General features: G+C 44.5%; 1 protein-coding gene across 1 annotated transcript in view; it reads right to left on the bottom strand.

Annotated features, from left to right (window-relative positions):
- Gpc4 (glypican 4) overlaps positions 1 to 20461 on the bottom strand; it is a 119633-nt gene extending 99172 nt beyond the window's left edge. Inside the window, exon 1 of the mRNA XM_042668237.1 lies at positions 20296 to 20461. Within this exon, the coding sequence (XP_042524171.1) occupies positions 20296 to 20455 (160 nt within the window). The 5' untranslated portion in view covers positions 20456 to 20461. The remainder of the gene's footprint in view (positions 1 to 20295) is intronic.
- Positions 20462 to 20753: the final 292 nt, after the last annotated feature.

The following is a 20753-nucleotide window of genomic DNA, read 5'->3' as shown; positions in this document are numbered from 1 at the left end:
CTGGAAGGGGACAGTGGAAATGATGAGAGAAGATTGAATGAGACACAACCATGGCTGTAATGTTTACAGTGTCCGAAAGGCCTAGTAAAGCACAGAAGTGACAATGATCGAAGGGCAATCTAGGGAAGACAACAACCATCAAAGGTGAAAAGAGATGAAGAATTATATTCACTACAACAAAGAAAAGCACTACCTCATCCAGGAGGTAGTGAGCAGTCAATTTCCTATATCCCCAGCTGTGGTGTAAAGTAAATAAAAACATGGCTATGGCATATCAGGCTACTGGAAGCAATCCCTGAACCCAAGGCTCCTTCTTGAGTCCCCCTGAGACACCATGCTGGCCTCCGTTCCACAGCCCATCCACGCCTACTGATAAGAACAGGATTTATCACTCTTTGCTCAATAGAGGAAAACTCATTTGTACAGATGCATCTGGTATGCCCCGATTCCGTTTCCACAGGGGTTACCCCCTAGCCTTTAAGGAAAAAAAATCCAAACCTGGGCCTTAAATGGCACAGCTGTCTTCCAATAGGTTTCCAAGGCCTTACTAGCAAATGCTTTCAAGTTCCCAGGAAGGAAAAGAAGAGCAACCAAATCACTCCCTATTTGCTGGACACCCCCAAAGATATGGCTACCCTCTTTGCTCTCCCTTCTACCCACCAGCCTTCCCTCCCTTACTCCACCCTGTTAAGCACCTCTTTCACCAGCCACCTGTCAAAATAAAGCCAGCCTTGGAATCGTTCAAAACCTGACGCTGGAAAGAAGTCATTCGATGATTTCTTTCCAGGACCTGTTGAAAGATAAAAGAGGAAGCAGACGATTTAAAAGGTGAGACTGTACCTTCTTGATCACAAAGCTGAAAGGAGACAAACTGTGGAAACGCCCTTTGACCAGACACTAACATTAGGCAGAGCAAAGTTATTTTGAACAAAGAATACGAAGTTGAAGCAGTCTATGTCACAACTAATAGTCATAGAATCATTTCATTGTAAAAAAAAAAATTTTTTTTTAAAGTGGAAGAAGAGACAGGGTAGAAGATTATAAGGAGTCCTGTTTTAAGAAACAGTAACACTGCTTTCTAGGAAGTTGTGTTCTTGACAAATGTGGTAGAACATTTTTGCTTGTTTTTTTCCCTTTGTTTTGTTTGTAAAAGACACAGGCATGTGAGAAGCTGTCCTCCAATCAAAAGACAGAAGAACTAGAAGAAAAGGCTCCACCCCTTCAAACAATGGAGGCCACTGGCCTTCTAGCTCAATCTTCCCCTGCCAGCCAATAAATATTCCACTTGTTTCTTGGAATATTGCTGATCTAGGATTTTTTTGTTGTGCTGGTGCTAGGGCTTGAACTCAGGACCTCCAATTCTTGCTTAGCTTTTTTTTCTTTTGCTCTGCCACTTGAGCCATGCCTCCACTTCTGGCTTTCTGCTGGTTAAGTGGGGAGATAAGAGTCTGGGAGAGGAGGGCACCAGTGGCTCACGCCTGTAATTCTAGCTACTCAGGAGGCTGAGATCTAAGAATCATGGTTCAAAGTCAGCTGGGGTAGAAAAGTCTATGAGATACTTATCTCCAATAAAGTACTCAAGAAAAGAAAAAAAATGCTGGAAGTGACACTGTAGCTCAAGTGGTAAAGCACTAGCCTTCAGCACAGAGGCTCAGGGACAGTACCCAGGCTGAGTTCAAGCCCAAGGATTAGGAAAAAATAAAATAAATAAGTAAAAAGAGAAATCTACTTACTGTAAATTTGAACTTAAGGAAGGTATTTAAGAGATGCTATATATGCAGCAATGAAGGGGATTGTTGCTGTACTCTAGCATAAAACCAAAGAGCTGGGCTGGAGTTCAGTGGCAGGCCAGTTGTCCAGAATATAAAGACATTCTGCATTTCACTTCCAGAAAAAAAAAATCCATTTAATAGTTACATGGTGGGCTGGGAAGGTGGCTCAGTGGTAGACTGCTTGCCTTGTATGCATGAGGCCCTGGGTTTGATTCCACAGCACCACATAAGCAGAAAAAGCTGAAGTGGCGCTGTGGCTCAAGTGGTAGAGTGCTCGCCTTGAGCTGAATTGCTGAGGGACAGCGGCCAGGCCCAGAGTTCAGGCCTCAGGACCAACCAAAAACAAAAAAAAGAATATTATTTATAGTCATTTAAATTTTTACCTGTACAGAACCCTTGAAATATTTTTATAGCTTTATGTTAAAAATGGCAGATGTACCAAATGTATATCCTATAATTTAAACCATGCAAATTTTCCTTTCATTTTCTTCCCTTTATTCTACAGTGATTGGACCTTGATATGAAAATATGTGTGTGTGTGTGTGTGTATACATATATATGTTTATTTAAATAAAACACTTTACAGTTGGTATTTTATCATCTCTTATTGGAAAACATCTGACTTACCATAAGCCATAATCGTCACAGGCCAAACAGCACGGGGACAAGTCTAAGTGCCAGGTACAAAGTCCTGACTGAGAGCATAATTATTAATCAAGGAAAGGAGGGGAGGAGAAAAACCAGAGGAAGCAAAGATGATGCCAGATTCCTCCAAATTATTTCACTGCCAAGATCTCAAGTAAAAGGTAGGGGTATAGCTCAGTGGTAGAGCACTTGCCTAGCATGTATGAGCCCCTTCGCAATTCCATTCCCAGCACTGCAAAAGAAAAAGTACAGGATGAGAGAGAGAGAGAGAGAGAGAGAGAGAGAAAGAAAGCTATCAAGTTCCAATGTGCAACTCCTTCTGGAATTCTAGCCATTGTAGAGACTGTTATTAGCAGTTGTAGTGATAGCTACTTATAAGGAGACAGAGAAATAGGAACTCATACACATGAAGGACACAGTTACAATGAAAGACAGCAAGTTCGTAGTCTAAAGTAAAATAAAATAAAGAAGCTGGGCACTGGTAGCTCATGACTGATATTCCTAGCTACTCAGGAGGCTGACATGTGAGGATCACAGTTCAAAGCCAGCCCAGGGAAGGAAAGTCCCTGAGACTCTTTATCTCCAACAAAAACCTTTATTCCTCGTAGTTTGGTTCCTCTGTAGATCCCCACAGAAAACAACAGTACAAAATGACACAAAAGGCCCCTGGGCAAGCTCAATTTCTATATCACTAGACAGTGTGTGACCAGAAAACATGCTTCTTGTAAGCTCTCTAGAATCTGCCTCAGGATTCAATGTCAGAAACACAAAGTGACCATCCCACATGGAAAGAGCAAGGGGGGCAGGTGATGGTATAAAAGAACTACTTCTGGAAAATAGAAGACTCATGGGGCCTGAATGTTCAAGAAAACTGTGGCCAGACACTGGTGGCTCATACCTGTAATCTGAGCAACTCAGGAGGCTGAGATCTGTGAGGATTAAGATTGGAAGCCAGCTCAGAGAGGAAAATCTGTGAGTCTGTCTTATCTCCACTTAATTGTCAAAAAACAAAAACAAAAAAAGCAGAAGTAGAGCTGTGGCTCAAGTGGTAGAGCACTAGCCTTGAGCAAAAGAGCTCAGGGACAGTGTCTAGGCCCTGAGTTCAAGCCCCAGGGCTGGCACAAAAAAAAAAAAAAAAAGGAAAACTGTGCTTTGCCCTGACCCTCCATCTCCACACTACGACCAGTCTCCAAAGATTCTTCTCGAAAGCCATGATCACACCTTCAGCTAAATACTGACTTGAAGGATTGCCGAGTCAATATCTCTCTCAACATCGAGTCTCTGAGTGTTATGAATATGAGACCTTTCTTGTCACTGCTTTAACCTAAATGATCGGACACTCAAATTTTCCTGGATGACAGAATGTTTAGTCTAGGCACCCATGTTGTACAGATGGGAACTCAAATGTGTGCTCTCCCCTAATCAACTAGGATCTCTGAAAGCTTTCTCCTAAGAGCAATCTATTTGCAAGGAAGTCCCCATTTGTGCCTTCATTTAACACATACCTAGTGTCTGACAATGCGCTAGACATGTCTACAGGACAAGAAACAAGCGGACCAAAGTCCCTGGCCCTAGGTTGGATGGTGAAAACTAAGGAGCAGAAAGCAGAGAGGCTTGGGGGGTTGAGGGGGGGGGGAGGAATGTGCCTGGGAGGTATTGTATTTTATACAGAAACCAAAAGAGGCATGTCTAGGAAAGTGATAAGTAATCAAAGTCTGGAATCATGTGAGGAAGTAAGCAATGTGGCCTGCTGTCTGGTAGGGTGTTTAGTTTTAGGTGCTGAGAATAAGAAGGGTAAAGGTTGGTAGAGCTTCTATGTCCAGCATGTGTGAGGGCCTGGGATAGGAAGTGCCAAGGCCCTGAACTGTGCCTGCACGAAAAAGACACTGTGGCTACAGTGAAGTCACTCAGGGACAGGAGAGAAGGGAGGGAAATACAGAGACAGAGCCAATGGACGGGTCCTGGCAAGCCTCAAAAGCACTGCATTGCATTCTGGGTAGTAGAGCCATTGGAATATGATCACACTGGCTGCTGTGCTGAGAACAAGAGCCAGGGAGGCAGAGCAGGGAACGCTGGTTTATAGACAAGTGCATCAAGCCAAGTGAAGAGGTATTGGGCATGGAAATGAAGATGGCAGCTGTTGAGTGCTTAAGGAAAGGGCACATTCTAGATACATCTAGGAAGCATGACCCAAAGGCAGAGATTACTACAGACTGGCTAAGCTGAAAGACATCTGATCTCTGCGCAGATCCCAGAAAACAGGTGCAGAGGCCCTTATTTTGGAAAGCTGTTAGTTCTCCCTTTGCCCTTGAACCTGAAGAAGACAGGGTATGGTCTCAGATCACTGCACTGCTTAATGATCAATTGACCGCCCACCAGAAGAGCCTCTCAGGGTTCAACCACACTCACTGGACCTGAAGAGGCAGAGTAAAGAGAGTTAGTTCCAAAGTCGGGGAACACACCAAGGCATAACATTAACCAAACAGCCAGGTAGATTGGGGTGGGGGGGCATTTTGTTTAAACTCAATTTAAAGTCACTTTGTTTCAGCCAGGCCCTAGTAAGCTCACATTTATAATCCTTGCTACTCAGGAGGCTGAGATCTGAGAAATCACTCTTCAAAGTCAGGCTGGGCAGAGAAATCCTCCAGACTCCTCATCTTCAATTAACTAGCAAAAAGCAAGAAGGAGAGATGTGGCTAAGTGGTAGAGTGCCTGCTGTGAGAGAAAAAGTCGTGAGCAGGAAGGAAAAGCTAAGCTCAAAGTATGGAGTTCAACCCCAATATTCTCTCTCTCTCTCTGTGTCATATACAAACACACACACAGTTGACCTCCCTACAAACACAAGAGCAAATATCCTCACCATAGCCTCCAATATTGTGGGGAGGGAAAATTTTGAAGGACTATTTCTATACCATACTTGTTGAAAAGGTGTCTTGTTGGCTTTCTTTCTTTCGGTCAGTCATGGGACTTGAACTCAGGGAGTGAGCACTGACTCTGAGATCTTTTGCTCAAGGCTAGCGCTCTATCACTTTGAGCCACAGCCCTACTTCCAGTTTTCTGGTGGTTCATTGGAGATAAGAGTCTCACAGATTTTCCTGCCTGGGCTGGCTTTGAACACTAATCCTCAGATCTCAGCCTGGTGAGTAGCTAGGATGACAGGCAGGAGCCATCGGGCGCCCGGCTTGTTTGGCATTTCTTTAGCATGTTCGCATGGGGAAATATTCTATAATTAAAGCAATTTTGACAATAGGAGATAATAATTTGACTATAAATTGTAAGGAATGTAATGACTGCTTATTTTGGCACCAAAAAAACAGGCCTGTCTGTGAAGTGACTGCCAAGAAAAATGATACTCCCACTCACACTGGACCATTGCAAGTAGTAACTGCTAACCACATGCTTCGCGCTGTCGTTTGGGAGGACAGAGTACTTTGTTTTCATCTCTAACCAAACACCAGACTGCAAACTCAATGGAGACAAATGTGTGGTAGGAGAGAAACAATAACTAAAGGAGGGGGAAGAAAATAACAACAACAACAAACTCTTCTGAGGGCTTCCTGCTTGTTGAGAGAGTTTGGTAAACTAAGGAAATCTCAGCAGGAAACACTTGCAGCCATTCCTGGAGATAGAAGCCAGGCATTTAAGGATGAAGCTAGGCTTTAAGAGGCTTGAAAAGACAAACTGACAAAAGTAGCAGTAATCAGGACTGGCAGGAAAAGAATAGCCAGGCTGCACTTGGAGACCAGGGCCTGACCCAAGATTTCATGAGGGAGGAGGGGGATGGAGGAGGCTAGAAGTGCGCAGGTACAAAAGTACCTGTGTTTGTCAGGGCTGTTCTGGCATAGCCAAGTTCCAGTTAATGTCTGAAATAGAAAATGTAAAAAGGCTACCTTCTGGGTGCTACCAGCTCACACCTGTACAGAATCCTAGCTACTCAGGAGGCTGAGATCTGAAGATCATGGTTCAAAGCCAATTCAAGTAGGAAAGTCCATGAGACTCTTATCTCCAGTGAACCACCAAAAAACTGGAAATGGTGCTGTAGCTCAAGTGGTAGAACACTAGCCTTGAACTGAAAAGCTCAGGGACAATGCCCAGGCTCTGAGTTTTAAGACCCAGGACTGGCGTGTGTGTGTGTGTGTGTGTGTGTGTGTGTGTGTGTGCGCGTGTGTGTGTGTGCGCGCGTGCGCTGGAGATCGAACCCAGGGCCTCCTGCCTGCTCTAATGTACTTCACAACACAGGGCTGTCTCACACACACACACACACACACACACACAAAGGCCTATCAGACCATATAAAACACTGAATGTCCCAGCAAGCCAAGAAATCTGCTATGGTCTAGGTTTCCTTGTTTCTTTTTTTTTTCTTTAATTTAGGCATCAAGGTCTAGATGTAGTAGAAATTGAAATCTTAAAAAATAGCTTAAATTTAAATTGTTTTATCTTAGCACCTTCAGGCTGCTCAAACAGACTGAATGGCTTAAGAAATGGCGGGAATGTTTTCCTCCTTTTTCTAGATCAAGGTGCTGGGCAGATTCCATACCCAGTTTACTCAGAGCAGTCTCCCCATTGTTCATTCCACGTGGCACAAAGGGAGCTCCCTGGGACTTCTTTCATAAGGGCACTAATCCCATTCATGAGCTCACTTCCCAGATGCTCCATCAGCATATTGGGTATAGGGAGTTCAACATAGGAATTCAGAGGAAGATAGAAATATTCAGACTACAGCAGGAAAGAGTAAAAATGTCTATTCCTACAGTATAGGCTGCAGGAGGTCTAGCCTAATAGGAATGAAGCCCTGAATTTCACCCTTTACACTGCAAAGCAGAAAGGGAGGGAGGGAGGGAGGAAGTGAGGAAGGAAGGAAGGAAGGAAGGAAGGAAGGAAGGAAGGAAAGACATACATTCCTAGAATACACATGAAAGTCAAAAAAACTTTTTTTCAACACTAAGTTTTGCATTGTTAGACTGGCACTGTATTACTTGAGTCAGAATTCCAGCCTAGCCTTTTGGTCATTCTTTTGGAAATAGAACTGAGTGAACTTTTCTGCCTAGGCCAGCCTTGTACCATGGACCCTACAGATCTCAGCCTCCTCAGGATTACCCAGGCGGGAAAGTGGCTTTTGGCTTCAAAAATCATTCTTAGTCAGGCACTAAGTGGTGTGAGGATCCTGGCGGAAAGCCAGCCAGGGAAGGAAAGTGTGTGACACTCTGATCTCCAAGTAACTACCCAAAAGCCAAAAGTGGAGTTGTGCCTCAAGTAGTGGAGCACCACCAACCTTGACCAAAAAAGCTAATAGACAACACCGAGGCCCCAATTTGAAGCCCAAGTAATAGCACACACTCACGAACCGGTAGAGACCTTCTGAGGAAAAATCCAGAAGCACCGCAAATCATAGAAAACCTTGATGAATGGGACCACATCAAAGTTTATGAGAAGTTTCTGCATAGCCAAGGACATAGTGAATAAGCTAAAAAGACAGCCTACAGAATCCTACAGAATGGGAGAAGCCTTGCCAGCTGCTCATCTGAAAACGGCCCAAGATCCCGAATATACGAAGAACATAAAAAGTTTAATCCTTAAAAAAAAAAAAAGCATTCTTAAACTCATTTTTATTTTATTTATTTATTTTTGGTCGGTCGTGGGGCCTGAACTCTGGGCCTGGGCGCTGTCCCTCAGCTCTTCAGCTCAAGGCTAGTGCTCTACCACTTGAGCCACAGCACCACTTCCAGCTTTTTCTGCTTATGTGGTGTTGAGGAATCGAACCCAGAGCTTCATGCATGCAAGACAAGCACTCTACCACTGAGCCACCTTCCCAGTCCCCTTAAACTCATTTTTAAACCACAAAACATCTCTCAAGGATCGCCTTCCATGTCACCTTCCAGACACCGTGTGGCAGGAATTGCATACATGATCTCTCAGATCAGGCACAAGTCAAACGTGGCTGCTACAAGTTGAAGGACTATCCTTAGCTTCTAACATTTTCCTTTTTTTTTCCAGAGGGAGTAGGGGTTAGTCATGGAGCTTGAACTCAGGGCCTGGGCATTCTTTTGCTCAAGGCTAGCACTCTACCATTTGAGCCACAGATTCACTTCCAGCTTTGTAGTGGTTAACTGGAGATAAGAGTCTCATGGACTTTCCTGTCCTGGTGGGCCTTGAACCATGATCCTCACATCTCAGCCTGCAGAATAGCTATGATTACAGGCATGAGCCACCAAGCACCCTGCTCTAACACTTCTTATCATTATACATCTACTTAGTTTGGTAAATGTTTAAAAAGGAAACCAATATCCAATATGACTCCCACCACCACCACCACCAAGAGTTGGCTCTCTTCTGACTCCAGGTCAAAATGTCAGCTTACTAAGCTGAACACAGCAGACAAATCACCTAACTAGAATGTTCCAGAGGGCTTAGAATCAAGGTGAAGAGGAACAAAATTATAAGCCAAAAGCTCTCAAGTGAATAATCCACTAAATTAATAATACACAGACTTTAATCTATTTGAGGGTGGAGCTGGGAATGGAACCCATGGCCTTAACTGCTGGACTAGCAATCTACCACTGAGATAGATCCCAGTCTTTTAACATAGATGATCTATCTATCTGTCTATCTATCTATCTATCTACGTACCTACCTACCTACCTACTTAACTATCTACTTTTGTGCTGGTCCTGATACTTGAACTCAAGGCCTGGGAACTGTCTCTAAGCTTTGTCCAATCAAAGCTAGCATTCTACCCCTTGAGCAACTACTGGCTTTTTGGTAATTAATTGGCTATAGGAGTCTCCTAGACTTTCCTGCCTGGGCTGGCTTCGAACCATGATCTTCAGATCTTAGCCTCTTGAATAGGCATGAGCCAACATTAGCTCATTAGTTAGTTAGCTCAACATTAGTTTTTTAAAATAAAAGATGAAGTCAGCGAGGCCCGATGACACACAGCTGCCATCAGAGCATGGATGCTGAGGAAGAATGGTTAGAATTTTGTCTGACCTAGAAAATGAGACCTTGGTATGCATTATCCTGCCCATGTAATTGTAACCCCTCTGTACAGTATGTTCTCAAATAAAATAAAATTAAATTAAAAAAAAAAAAAAAAGAAAATGAGACCTTGACTCAAAAGAAGGAAGAGGCAGAAGAAAAGAAGGAAGAGGAAGAGGAAAAGGTTGGAGAAGAGGAAGAAGAGGAGGAAGATGGAGAAGAGGAGGGAGGGGGGAAGAAGACCAAAAAAAAGGAAGAAAAGGAAGAAGAGGAGGAGGAAGAAGAAGAAGGCAGCTGGAGGCCTGAGTACCCAGTAGAAGTCTGCCTACCATACACAAAGCCCTGAGTTCAGCACCAGTAACACACACACCAAAGTGACACACAGAATGATCCCTTATTGATTCAGGACTGTTGGGAAAGTAGGTGCTCTCCACAGGTAAAAGGAAAAAATGAACAGAACTTTCCCCTTGTTAAGAATTCTTTTGTAGTTCAAAGATCTCCTGTGGAACTCTTGCTCACCTATACTTCCAGAACTTTTATGTCAGAAGACATCAACCACCAAACAATTCTGCCCTGGAATACACCCAAAGCACCAACCAATGGTAAAAGCTCAAGGATCAACAAGTTGGAGGTGAGCTGAGTCACAGCCACCCACCCTTTTTGACAGGCTTATATCATTTCAGCCAGAAGTCAAGTCTTACTTGCCCCCCACCCTCCAGCCACCACCACTGGCTACTGCTAATCAGCCTTGAGCTGGAAAGTCAGATAACCAAAGCCCTTATCTCCTCCTCCTCCCCCTTCTCCTCCTCACACTTGTTCTCTACCTAATTTGAATATAAACACTCAGAACTTGAATCCTGTTTTACACCTCTTGGAATAACCAGCCCTCAACCTACTGCACTACTCCATGATGGCTGATGAGAAGACTTCCCATAGGCCTTCTCTTCAAATAGAACGCATAAGGTTTACGGCAGCTGTCTCCATCATTTAGTTTTTCCACTGGCTTCCACATTCCCAGCTGTGTTCTGCATGGTTGAGCCAAGGAGAAGCCTGGGGATTTGCTGTACTTCTATTTCTTGATAAGATACTTGAAGAGAATAAACACATGGCAAAGAGCACATTAAGGTAAGGGATAAAGAGATTTTTTTAAAAAAAAAATTGCCCAATAAAGCAAAAGAGAAGAAGTATCACTAAGTTCGCTGACATTTAATCAATAAATGACAGCAAGGCTGGATTCTACCCTAATTGTCTTCAAAGGACTCGGAAAGTCCTTTCTCGTGTCTTTATCTGCAGACAAGCATTGCTGGTTGCAGTTTAGACTGGTATCTTGATTTAAAAATATCTTTCCTCCGGTTTGATGGATCTTCCCTTAAACCCAAGTTAGCCAAAATTGCAACAAACATTCATGCTGTCTAAATGAGAACTCCTATGTGAGCCAATGTTTTGTGATAGATTTCATGGAAATTTAGAATAACAGAATCTCGGGGATGGAAGACGACAGCTAGGGCAAGGATTTTCAATTGTGGGTTCACTTGGGAGCTTTTAAAGAAATACTATGACCTACTGTTACCCTCTAGAAGGTGTGACTTCATTGATGTGGGGTGGTACCCCAGCATTAGCCTATTTACTACCCAAATAGTGAACCATTTCATAAAATACGGTGCTTTTTCTTTTTCTTTTTTTGGTCAGTCGTGGGGCTTGAACTCTGGGCCTGGGCACTGTCCCTGCACTCTTCAGCTCAAGGCAAGCACTCTACCACTTGAGCCACAGCGCCACTTCCAGTTTTCTGGTGGTTTATTGGAGCTAAGAGTCCCATGGACTTTCCTGCCCGGGCTGGCTTTGAACCACGATCCTCAGATCTCAGCCACCTGAGTAGTTGGGATTATAGGTGTGAGCCAACAACAAATTCAGCATTCTTTTTTTTTTTTGGGGGGGGGGGTCCAGTCGTGGGGCCTGAACTCTGGGCCTGGGCACTGTCCCTCAGCTCTTCAGCTCAAGGCTAGCACTCTACCACTTGAAACACACAGCACCACTTCTGGTTTTTTCTGCTTATGTGGTGCTGAGGAATCGAACCCAGGGCCTCAGATATGCAAGGCAAGCACTCTATCACTGAGCCACCTTCCCAGCCCAAATTCAGCATTCTTAACACCCTTCTCAATCTCATTTTCTAAGTTAGGAGAACCTCATCTCAAAAGAGGCTAAGATCTGACAGGACTGCGATTTGAAGCCAGCCTAGGTAGGAAATTCTGTGAGACTCTTATCTCCACTAAAACAAGCCCCACCCCCGTGAAAAAAAAAAGCCAAAGTAGAGATTTGGTTCAAGTGGTAGAGCCCTAGCCTTAAGCAAAAGCTCAAAGACAGTGCTCAGGCCCTGAGTTCAAGCCCAGACCAGCACCAAAAGGAAAAAAAAAAAAACTATCAGCCAACTAGCTTGTCCCACAATTAAGCCCAAACGATTCAATCCCAGAAAGCATGTCCTTTTCTTCTCCATGTAATTACACCATGGAAAGCAGTGGACTTTCTTCTTTCTCACTCTCAAATTCTGAATCCTTAATAACAGCAAACCAACTTTCCCACATGCCCCAAAGTAAATGTATTTTCTAAATTTTCTTTGCCTTGGAATCCCACTGCATGACTTTAGAAAAACATAGACCAGGTATGTCTGTTACCCTATATATACATGCTTTTTTTTTGTGCTGGTCCTGGGGCTTGAACTCAGGCACTGTCCTTTAGCTTTTGCACTCAAGTCTGGCACTCTACCACTTGAGCCATCGCTGTAACTTCTGGTTTCTAAGTAGTTTACTGGAGATAAGAGGCTCATTCATGGGCTTACCTGCCCTGGCTGGCTTCAAAATGAGATCCTCAGATCTCAGCCTCCTGAGTAACTAGGATTACAGGTGTGAGCCACCAAGTGGCCTAACTGAAGGATCTTTCAAATCTCTCACATACTGTGATTATTTTTCCAGTGCACTTAATTTCTAGTTTGTACCTGCCTTAGCATACCCTAGAGGACCTCGCTCTTGTGGGCTAAACTCTTTCTCTTTCGTGAAAGGTGCCTTTTCCCCTGAAGCAGCCTCCTTTGACTCTGCCAGTTAGTCATGCTGGGTTCTTTTTTTCTTCCTCCAAGCAGCTGGTCTTTTTGATGTCTCGCACACATTTATCTGAACTTCCAATAAGATGTTTTTGCATAGTTTCCAGGCTTCCTGGAGGTTCTTGACTTTTTCTTTAACACTTCCATTCAATGTTTTTCCTAATTTCTAACATTTCTTAAGAGTTTCTTTTGCAGAAGCTGAATACCTGGCTGATGGATTTCTTTGATTTTTTTCCCCCTCTGCCACCATATTGCTGAATTAAAAGCATCAGAAGTTAAATATGATATTTCAAATTACCTCTAAGATGAAATCGCTTCATGAATTCTGGTAAGCGGCAAATGTTTAACCAAGTGCAATTGAAATTGCTAGTTCTTACCTGATGGAATTTTAGTATGTCTACTTATTTCTATAAAATATTCTGATAGCCTTAATTCATAAATACTTCATACATGGGAAATATCCTGAACACTTGGTAAAGAAGAAACTTAAGGTTTTTCTTCTGGTTAAAGAGTCATTAATGTGCATTGAATATAGTAAATTATTCTTCAAACTGTGCTCTAAATTGCTAACCCCAACTGTTTGCTCCTTAAAGAAGTTTATCTCAATACATAAAGTAGAATAGAGAGGGGGCTAGTGGCTCACGCCTGTAATCCCAGCTACTCAGGAGGCTGAGATCTGAGGATCACGGTTCAAAGCCAGCCAGGGCCGACTCTTATCTCCAATAAACCACTCAGAAAACTGGAAGTGGCGCTGTGGCTCAAGTGGTAGAGCAATAGCCTTGAGCCGAGAGACAGCGCCCAGGATAACAGTTCAAACCCTACAACTGACAAAAAAAAAAGTAGAATTCTGAACCTCCCTGAAAAAAAAAATTAATGTCCATACGGGTGCTTGAAGTCAAGACCTGGGTGCTGTCCCTTAGCACCACTGAGTGACAGCTCCACTTCTGGCTTTTTGGTAGTTAATTGGAGATAATAATCTCAGAGAGTCTGGACCTTGGTGGTCACACCTGGAATCCTACCTACTCAGGAGGCTGAGATCAGAGAATCAGTTTGAAGCCAGCCTGGGCAAGAAATTTCCTGAGTTTCTAATCTCCAATTAACTATATTTAAAAAGTTCAGGGATGTTAGATAGGTGATACTGACTCACGCCAGTAAACCTATTTTATCTCCAATTAATCACCAAAGAGCTGAAGTGGAGCTGTGGCTCAAGTGGTAGGGCGCTAGCTAGCCTTGAGCAGAAAAAGTTCAGTGACAGTGCCCAGGCCCCCTGAGTTCAACACACACACACACACACACACACACACACACACACACACACACACACACACACACACACACACACACACACACACACAGAGCCATGTAAGGAAATGAAGCTGGCAACAACACTCAGCATGGAACAGCCAGGCTAGACAAGAGGCAAGTAGATCAGAAAAAAATGAGTTAAATCAGCCTCCTAACAGATAGATCTGTCAGTAATGTTTCCTAAAACAACTTGACTAATGACATTTTCCTCCCCAGAAGCCCTCACTGGCTTCCCATGATCCAGGAAATAGGATTTACATTCCTTCTACTATTTACACTATATTTTCCTGCAGAAGATATGACTGGATCTTCTCTGCTACAGAGAAGATGGTGTTGTCATGGTAATCTTTTACTCGTTACTTGAAAGCCCAAAACTTACTAAGACCTCTATAGTAGCAGAGAAAGGATCTTGTTTACCATCTGTAGAACATAGCACAGATGATAAGCTGAGTCAAGTTAAGACCTATGTTCAAATCTTACCTCTACCCCTAGATATAGGACTGTGAATATACTTCATTCCTTTGAATCTCAGTTTCTTGTCTGTAATGGGATATGATCATGGTATGATAGTTATGAGCTTTAAGCAACACAAGAAGTCTTTAATATGCCCAGACCTAGAGCTACAAGCTCTTATAAAGCCAAAAAATGCACTTCTGATAAACATTCTGGAAATAGGTCTCAGTGCTAAAATAATGACTGTTACCAGGAAGCTAGAGAGACACTTTTCCAACTGCCTTGGATTAGCACTGGTGTTGTGTCTCTCGTACCGATAACATACTTCCTTTTCATTCCTCGGTCAACTATCCAGCTAATCCCGAAATTGCGTGCAACCTGACGTGAATCAAATAAAAACAGGAAAATAGTGATTATGTGGAATCAAACATTTTATATTTGTATGTTCTAACTAGAGATTGAACCGCATACACCAGCACGTTTACAAAGTTCTTTTTTGGGCATGTCCAGGAGACAGCTCCTAAAACACTTGAGACCATTTCTAAAGTGACACGTTGTAGGACTCAATTAAACTCTCACAGGAAGTCAAGCAGATGACTGCAGTAGAACAGATCACAAATATCTATCATCTGTTCCAAACAGAAGAAAAAAAAAGGAGGGAATGGGAATATGGTTCAGTGGCGGAGTGCTTTCCTAGCAGGCATGAGGCCCTGGGTTTGATTCTTCAGTATCACATAAACAAAAAAATAATTTTTTAAAGTAGACTCAAATGCTCTTTTACATGAGAATAATTCAACCCAGCCAACAAAGGTAGAAGAGAGAGGACTATAACCTTGCAAACATATGCTGCATGTCTTAACATATGATAAACTCATTATTAGAGAGGAAAATATCAATATGCCTCTATCACCCCTGCCCATGGCATTCTAACGTAGCTTATATGTGATTCCCAGACCTCTTTCTTTTTTTTTTTTTTTTGTCGGTCGTGGGGCTTGAACTCTGGGCCTGGGCGCTGTCCCTCAGCTCTTCAGCTCAAGGCGAGCACTCTACCACTTGAGCTACAGTGCCACTTCCGATTTTCTGGTGGTTTATTGGAGATAAGAATCTCACAGTCTCTCCTGCCCGAGCTGGCTTTGAACCGTGATCCTCAGATCTCAGCCTCCTGAGTAGCTAGGATTACAGACATGAGCCACCAGTGCCCAGCTCCCAGACCTCTTTGAGGAATACACATATACACGTGTGTGTCTAACAGGAAAATGCTCACATGAACATAGCTTATATACATAAATGAAAATAAGAAACAAAAACTCAAGCAGGGCACCAGTGGCTCCTACCTTTAATCCTAAGTACTCAGGAGGTTGCAATCTGAGGATCACAGTTCAAAGCCAGGCTAGGCAGGAACGTCTATGAAACTGTTATCTCCCATTAACCACCAAAAAGCTGGAAATGAGCTGTGGCTCAAATGGTACAACAGTGCTAGTTTTGAGTGTAAAAGCTAAGGAGTAGCACCCAGGCCCTGAGTTCAAGCCCCAAGACCAGTGCACACGTGCATGCACACACACACACACACACACACACACACACACACACACACACGCACACACATACACACACACAGAGAGGAAATTATTGTATACTTCTTAGCCTCAAGGAAAACAGATTTTTATACTTATAGAAATATTTTTTTTACCTAATGAACTACTATTGCCTTCTTAAGATTCTAGTCCCAAATCTCTGCCCCTTGTGTTTTGGGAGTGTTTGAGTGAATGTGTGTGTGTATGTGTGTGTGTGTGTGTGTGCTGGAGATCGAACCCAGGGCCTCCTGCCTGCTCTAATGTACTTCACAGTACAGGGCTGTCATTGTCCCTCATCTCTTACGGTATTCATCACACCCTTTGGCGTATTCCAATTATGTGTGTGCATGTCTTATCTCCCTAACACCAGGCCTGGTGGGGGGGAGGGAGGCCCCTCCTGTCCTTCTTGATGCCTTAATGATGCAAAACAAGGACTATGCATAGTAGGCACTCCAAAAAACATATAGGTAATGCAAGTTAGACAAAAATGTATGCTTCATCTTAAAGATCGTGGTCTCTGGGTTCCCCATTATTTGAGAAGTATAGGAGTCAAACCAACGGGCACTGCAAGATCTCGTTTGAAAGCACTGTCTGCCTAATACACTTATTACTAAGTCACATCATGGGGAGCTCATCAGATAATGTATGAATGAGACTTCTTCTGGCCATGAGGTCTTCTTAAAGCCTGTTCAAAGTTCTACAAAGCCAGTATAAAACCATCAAGAACAAAACCTTGGCAGTGAGACCCAAGCAAGTTACTCTTAGGGGAGAAACACAAAGGCACAATGCCTCTGTGCCTAGGATCATATAAAAGTATTTATCAAAATGAATTCCAGGAAATCAAAACAAGGTTGAGTTAAGTTGTTGTTCTTGTTGTTTTAACAAAGAAAGGAATAAAACATTAAGCCAGGCACTGGTGTCTCACACCTGTAATCCTAAACTACTCAGTAGGCTGAGGACTGGAGTTTGAAGCCAGTCTAGGTAGGAAAGTCTCATGGACTTTTAATCAAGAAGTGGCGCTGTGGCTCAAAGTGGTAGAGCACTAGCCTTGAGCAAAAGAGCTCAGGAACAGCACCTGGGCCCTAAATTCAAGCCCAAGAACACACACACACACACACACACAGAATAAAACCTTAAACTTGGACTAAGCATAGGGCTCAATAAACTAGGCAATCAGACATTGTGACTCTTTGCCTTAAAAAAAAGTTAATCCTTAATGCTTTGTATTGAAAAATAAACATGCATTTTGTGTATATACAAATACACACATATGGAAGTGGCACTGTGGCTCAAGTGGTAGAGCACTTGCTTTTGAGCTGAAGAGCTCAGGGACAGCACTCAGGCCCAGAGTTTAAGCCCCATGATTGACCAAAAATAAAGTTGACAAATATACACATATATATTAATATACTATATGCTATAATATATAACATGTAAACATTGTACGCTATATGTATAATATATTAATATAGTAATATATAGCATGCATGTACAATATACTATTGCATAATTAATACATTTCTATTTCATAATATATGCATGTATTTGTATATATAATATATACACATACATAATATATAATAACCCTCTCCTCGGGAAAAGGGCCTGACAACTGGTTCATTCAGACCTAGACTGTATACAGTCACTGTTTCCACCAGGCTCCCCCAAATGACCAAAATTCTCTGAGTGGAGTCTAGAGAAGATGAGGCTGCTGTAGGCCTCTGGTGAGAATGGAGCCATGATAAAGATTACCCTTGGTTCTCCACTGGCCGTCTAAAGGTATTTGCTTGGGTGTTGTGACAGTGTCCTACACTCAAATGAATGCCTCTAACACTCCACATTTTTGAGCCATTCAGTCATGCATTTTTGTTATTGTTGAAAGTGGTGCAAAATTGCACTGCATGAGCTCAAGTCCCTGGTGGTCTTCCAGGGATTCGAGCTAAAAAGGCACTTCCTTTGTTCCTCAGGAGAATGCTGTCCAGTAGGTCATTGAAAGGGGGAAATAAAAGCAGCAGCCCTGGGAGGGAGATGAAGGACAAGACAAAAAGAATCAAATGTTTTGGGTGTGAGCACATTAGCTTCCATTTCCTGTGGCTGGTTACTAATAATGCCCCCTCCCCATCTTTGGGGAAGGGGCCTAGATGATTGACATGTATGCAAATTGGCCTCTCAGGTGGGTATTTTTTGGTGGGGGAGGGGATGATGATAATGTGAACACCTAGACTGTGAGGTCCCTGACTGAGCACCTTCCCTGCTTTCCTTGGCGTTGAGATTTTCAGAAGCCAACGCCTCAAAGCCATCCTGCCATTTCTAGGGAAGGCAAGGAGCAAAATGAAGAGAGAGTGGGTGGTAGGTGGGGGGAGAGGGGGCAGGCAGGATTTCCCCACCCACTCCCTCAATGCCTTCAGTCTATGTGAAAGGCACAAATTGTGTGCATGAGCAGAAGAGGAAAACTTGTCAGTCTCCCAGTTAAGTGCATAGTTGTATGGATCGCTTCAAAACGTGGGAATGACAATTGTAACCTTCACGCCAATCATCTGTGGGGCACTCAGGCCCAAACTGTGCGGGGCACAAAGACACCCATGTCCCCAAAGACACCCCCGGGATCCACACCCCCAATCTGACCTGCTAGAGCCCTCAAGCTTCAGTAGCTGATGGTTTCCTTTACTTTTTCTGGCTGGGGGAGAGGAAGAGAGGAAAAGAAAGGGCTTTTCAGGGCTCTACAGCCAATAAAACCCTGCAGCTGTGAGGACATACTTGAGTTCCCCAAAGACAGGCAGCTGAAGGGCAAACAGACTTTAATCAGTAGCGTGCGAGTTATTTGATAACCGGCAAGGTGCAATGGACGCCTGGACTACTCTATTTCTAGACACATGCCAGTTACACTCCGAAAGAGCCCAGCAACTTCCCTCAATTACCTTTGTGATTTCCATGGGATTGATGACTGCAGTTAATCTCCCACGGTATTAATAGTCCTTTCCTCCCGCCCTCCCCCCAAAAAGTGCCTCCCCCTCTTTCCTTCTCCAAGTCTTTCTAAACCTTTGGAAGTGCCTGGTTAAAATTACTATATTTCCTTTGCTGGCTGCCTAGGGGCTGCCGGCCCCACCCGTGCACCCAGTACAGCCAGGCAAAGACTCACGCAGCTTGCTCTCTTCCATGAAAGGTGTGGAATGGAGGCTTGGCCTCAGGAGCTTGAATCTTTCACTCCCCGGTTAGAGTGAGCTGGCTTCCCGCCAGCTAGATCCAGGCTCTTTTTGAGCCCCGGGGGCCAACAGGCTACCTGAATGGTCTTGGGGGGAGGGGGTGAGAGCCCAGTCGACAGAGCTGCGGCGCAACAGTTGGCCAGAGCAAAGGAGCGAAACCAAGCAGTTGTGGATTTGTCCCAATGTCTGCAGCTCTAGCAACAAGGGATCGACAAGGGATCGAGGAGTCGTCCCATCCCCTCCCTACTCAGGTTGCAAGAAGGGCATTCACAAATACCCCCAAGTAACCCTCCCCGCATCAAACCCCCCCAAAAAAACTTTTTCAGAGGCAAAGCCTTCTTCATTTACATAACCATCTCCAAACTAAGAGTGAGGTTTCCCGTAATCAGTTCTTTCAAAGGGCTGTAATTGAATGTGCAATTAACCCTTAAAATGAGGTGAGAAAAAAAAGAAAGAAAAGAAAAGAAAAGAAAAAGGAGGTCGGGGAAGATACCACTCGGTTCCAACCGTTGCAGAAAGCAAGAGTTTCCAAAAAGTGAGGCTTTGGTGAGAGTGGGAGCAACGAGAGGCAGGCTTTCGGGAAGTGTGTGTGTGTGTGTGTGTGTGTGTGTGTGTGTGTGTGTCTGTGTGTCTGTGTGTCTGTGTGTGTCTGTGTGTGTGTTTAAGGGACTTCTAAAGCCCTTGCAGCTACTCAAACTCTTAATCCGTGTAAGCAGTGGAAGAGAGGTAGGGGAGAAGGGGGAAGAGTGTATTAAAAGCATATCAAGAAGACATCAATTTCAACTGCACATTTTGCAAGTCCCCCCTCCCCAGTCTGCAAACTCCCTGAGGTTCCCCCCGCACACCCACTTCCCGGTAATCCCACCGCTACCCTCTATCTTCAGTCGCCCATACAACAAAGCCGGGCGCCCAGTTAAGTTCAACCCGGAAAAAGCAAGGGAGCCTGATGACAGGCACTTGGAGGGCCCGGAGTCCTCCGTCGCTTTTTAGGACCTCAAGGGGGATGGAGGGGGGGCGGGAATAGAGCACCGGAGTGGCACTGGGTAACCCCGCAAAGTTGCAGCACCCCCCCTCTTCCTCCCACTGGCCAGGACCGCGCGGCACCCGCAGCGCACATCCAGTGCCCTCCCCACCTCAACTTGGGGCTGCTTTTCGATCGCTTTCTTTCTCTTGCCTATTTGTGCCTCTCGGCTACCCGGTCCGATGTAGGGGCAGCGAGAAGTTGGCCCTGTCCGTGCCCACCTCCCGGGATGGGGGTGTCTCTCCAAACCTACCGTTGATCTCGTGGAGGGGGGCATCGTTCTTGTTGAAGCCCTTGGCCACGTAGAGACGTCGCACTTCCGAGCAACTTTTCGACTTGAGCTCGGCAGCCAGGAGAGTGGCGCTCAGCACAGCGAGGGTGCAAAGAAGCGCGGGCAAGGCGACTCGTGCCATGGTGCGAGCCGGGGTGCACAGACGCGCTCCCACCTTTGGGACGCTATCACACGGCGGCTGGGGAAGGGGAGGAGGGGTCGGGAATCTAGGAAGCAACGCACCCGAGCGGGCCGAGGGAGGCAGGGGCGCGGGATCGGAGTTGGAGTTGCTGGAGGAGAAGATGAGGGGCAAAAAAAAAAAAGTACAGCGGGGCCTCGATCAGGCAACGGTCCTTGGGTGCCAAGGCGCCCGACTGGAAAGGTGGAGGACGGTGTGGAAGCAGCGCGCAAGCCCAACGGAGCAGAGCCGCACACTGGCC

The sequence above is a fragment of the Dipodomys spectabilis genome, unplaced genomic scaffold, assembly GCF_019054845.1.
Source record: "Dipodomys spectabilis isolate Male_0828 unplaced genomic scaffold, ASM1905484v1 ptg000423l, whole genome shotgun sequence".
Classification (NCBI taxonomy): Eukaryota; Metazoa; Chordata; class Mammalia; order Rodentia; family Heteromyidae; genus Dipodomys; species Dipodomys spectabilis.
Note: the sequence above shows the minus strand (reverse complement) of the source record. Positions and strands in the feature narration are given on the sequence as shown.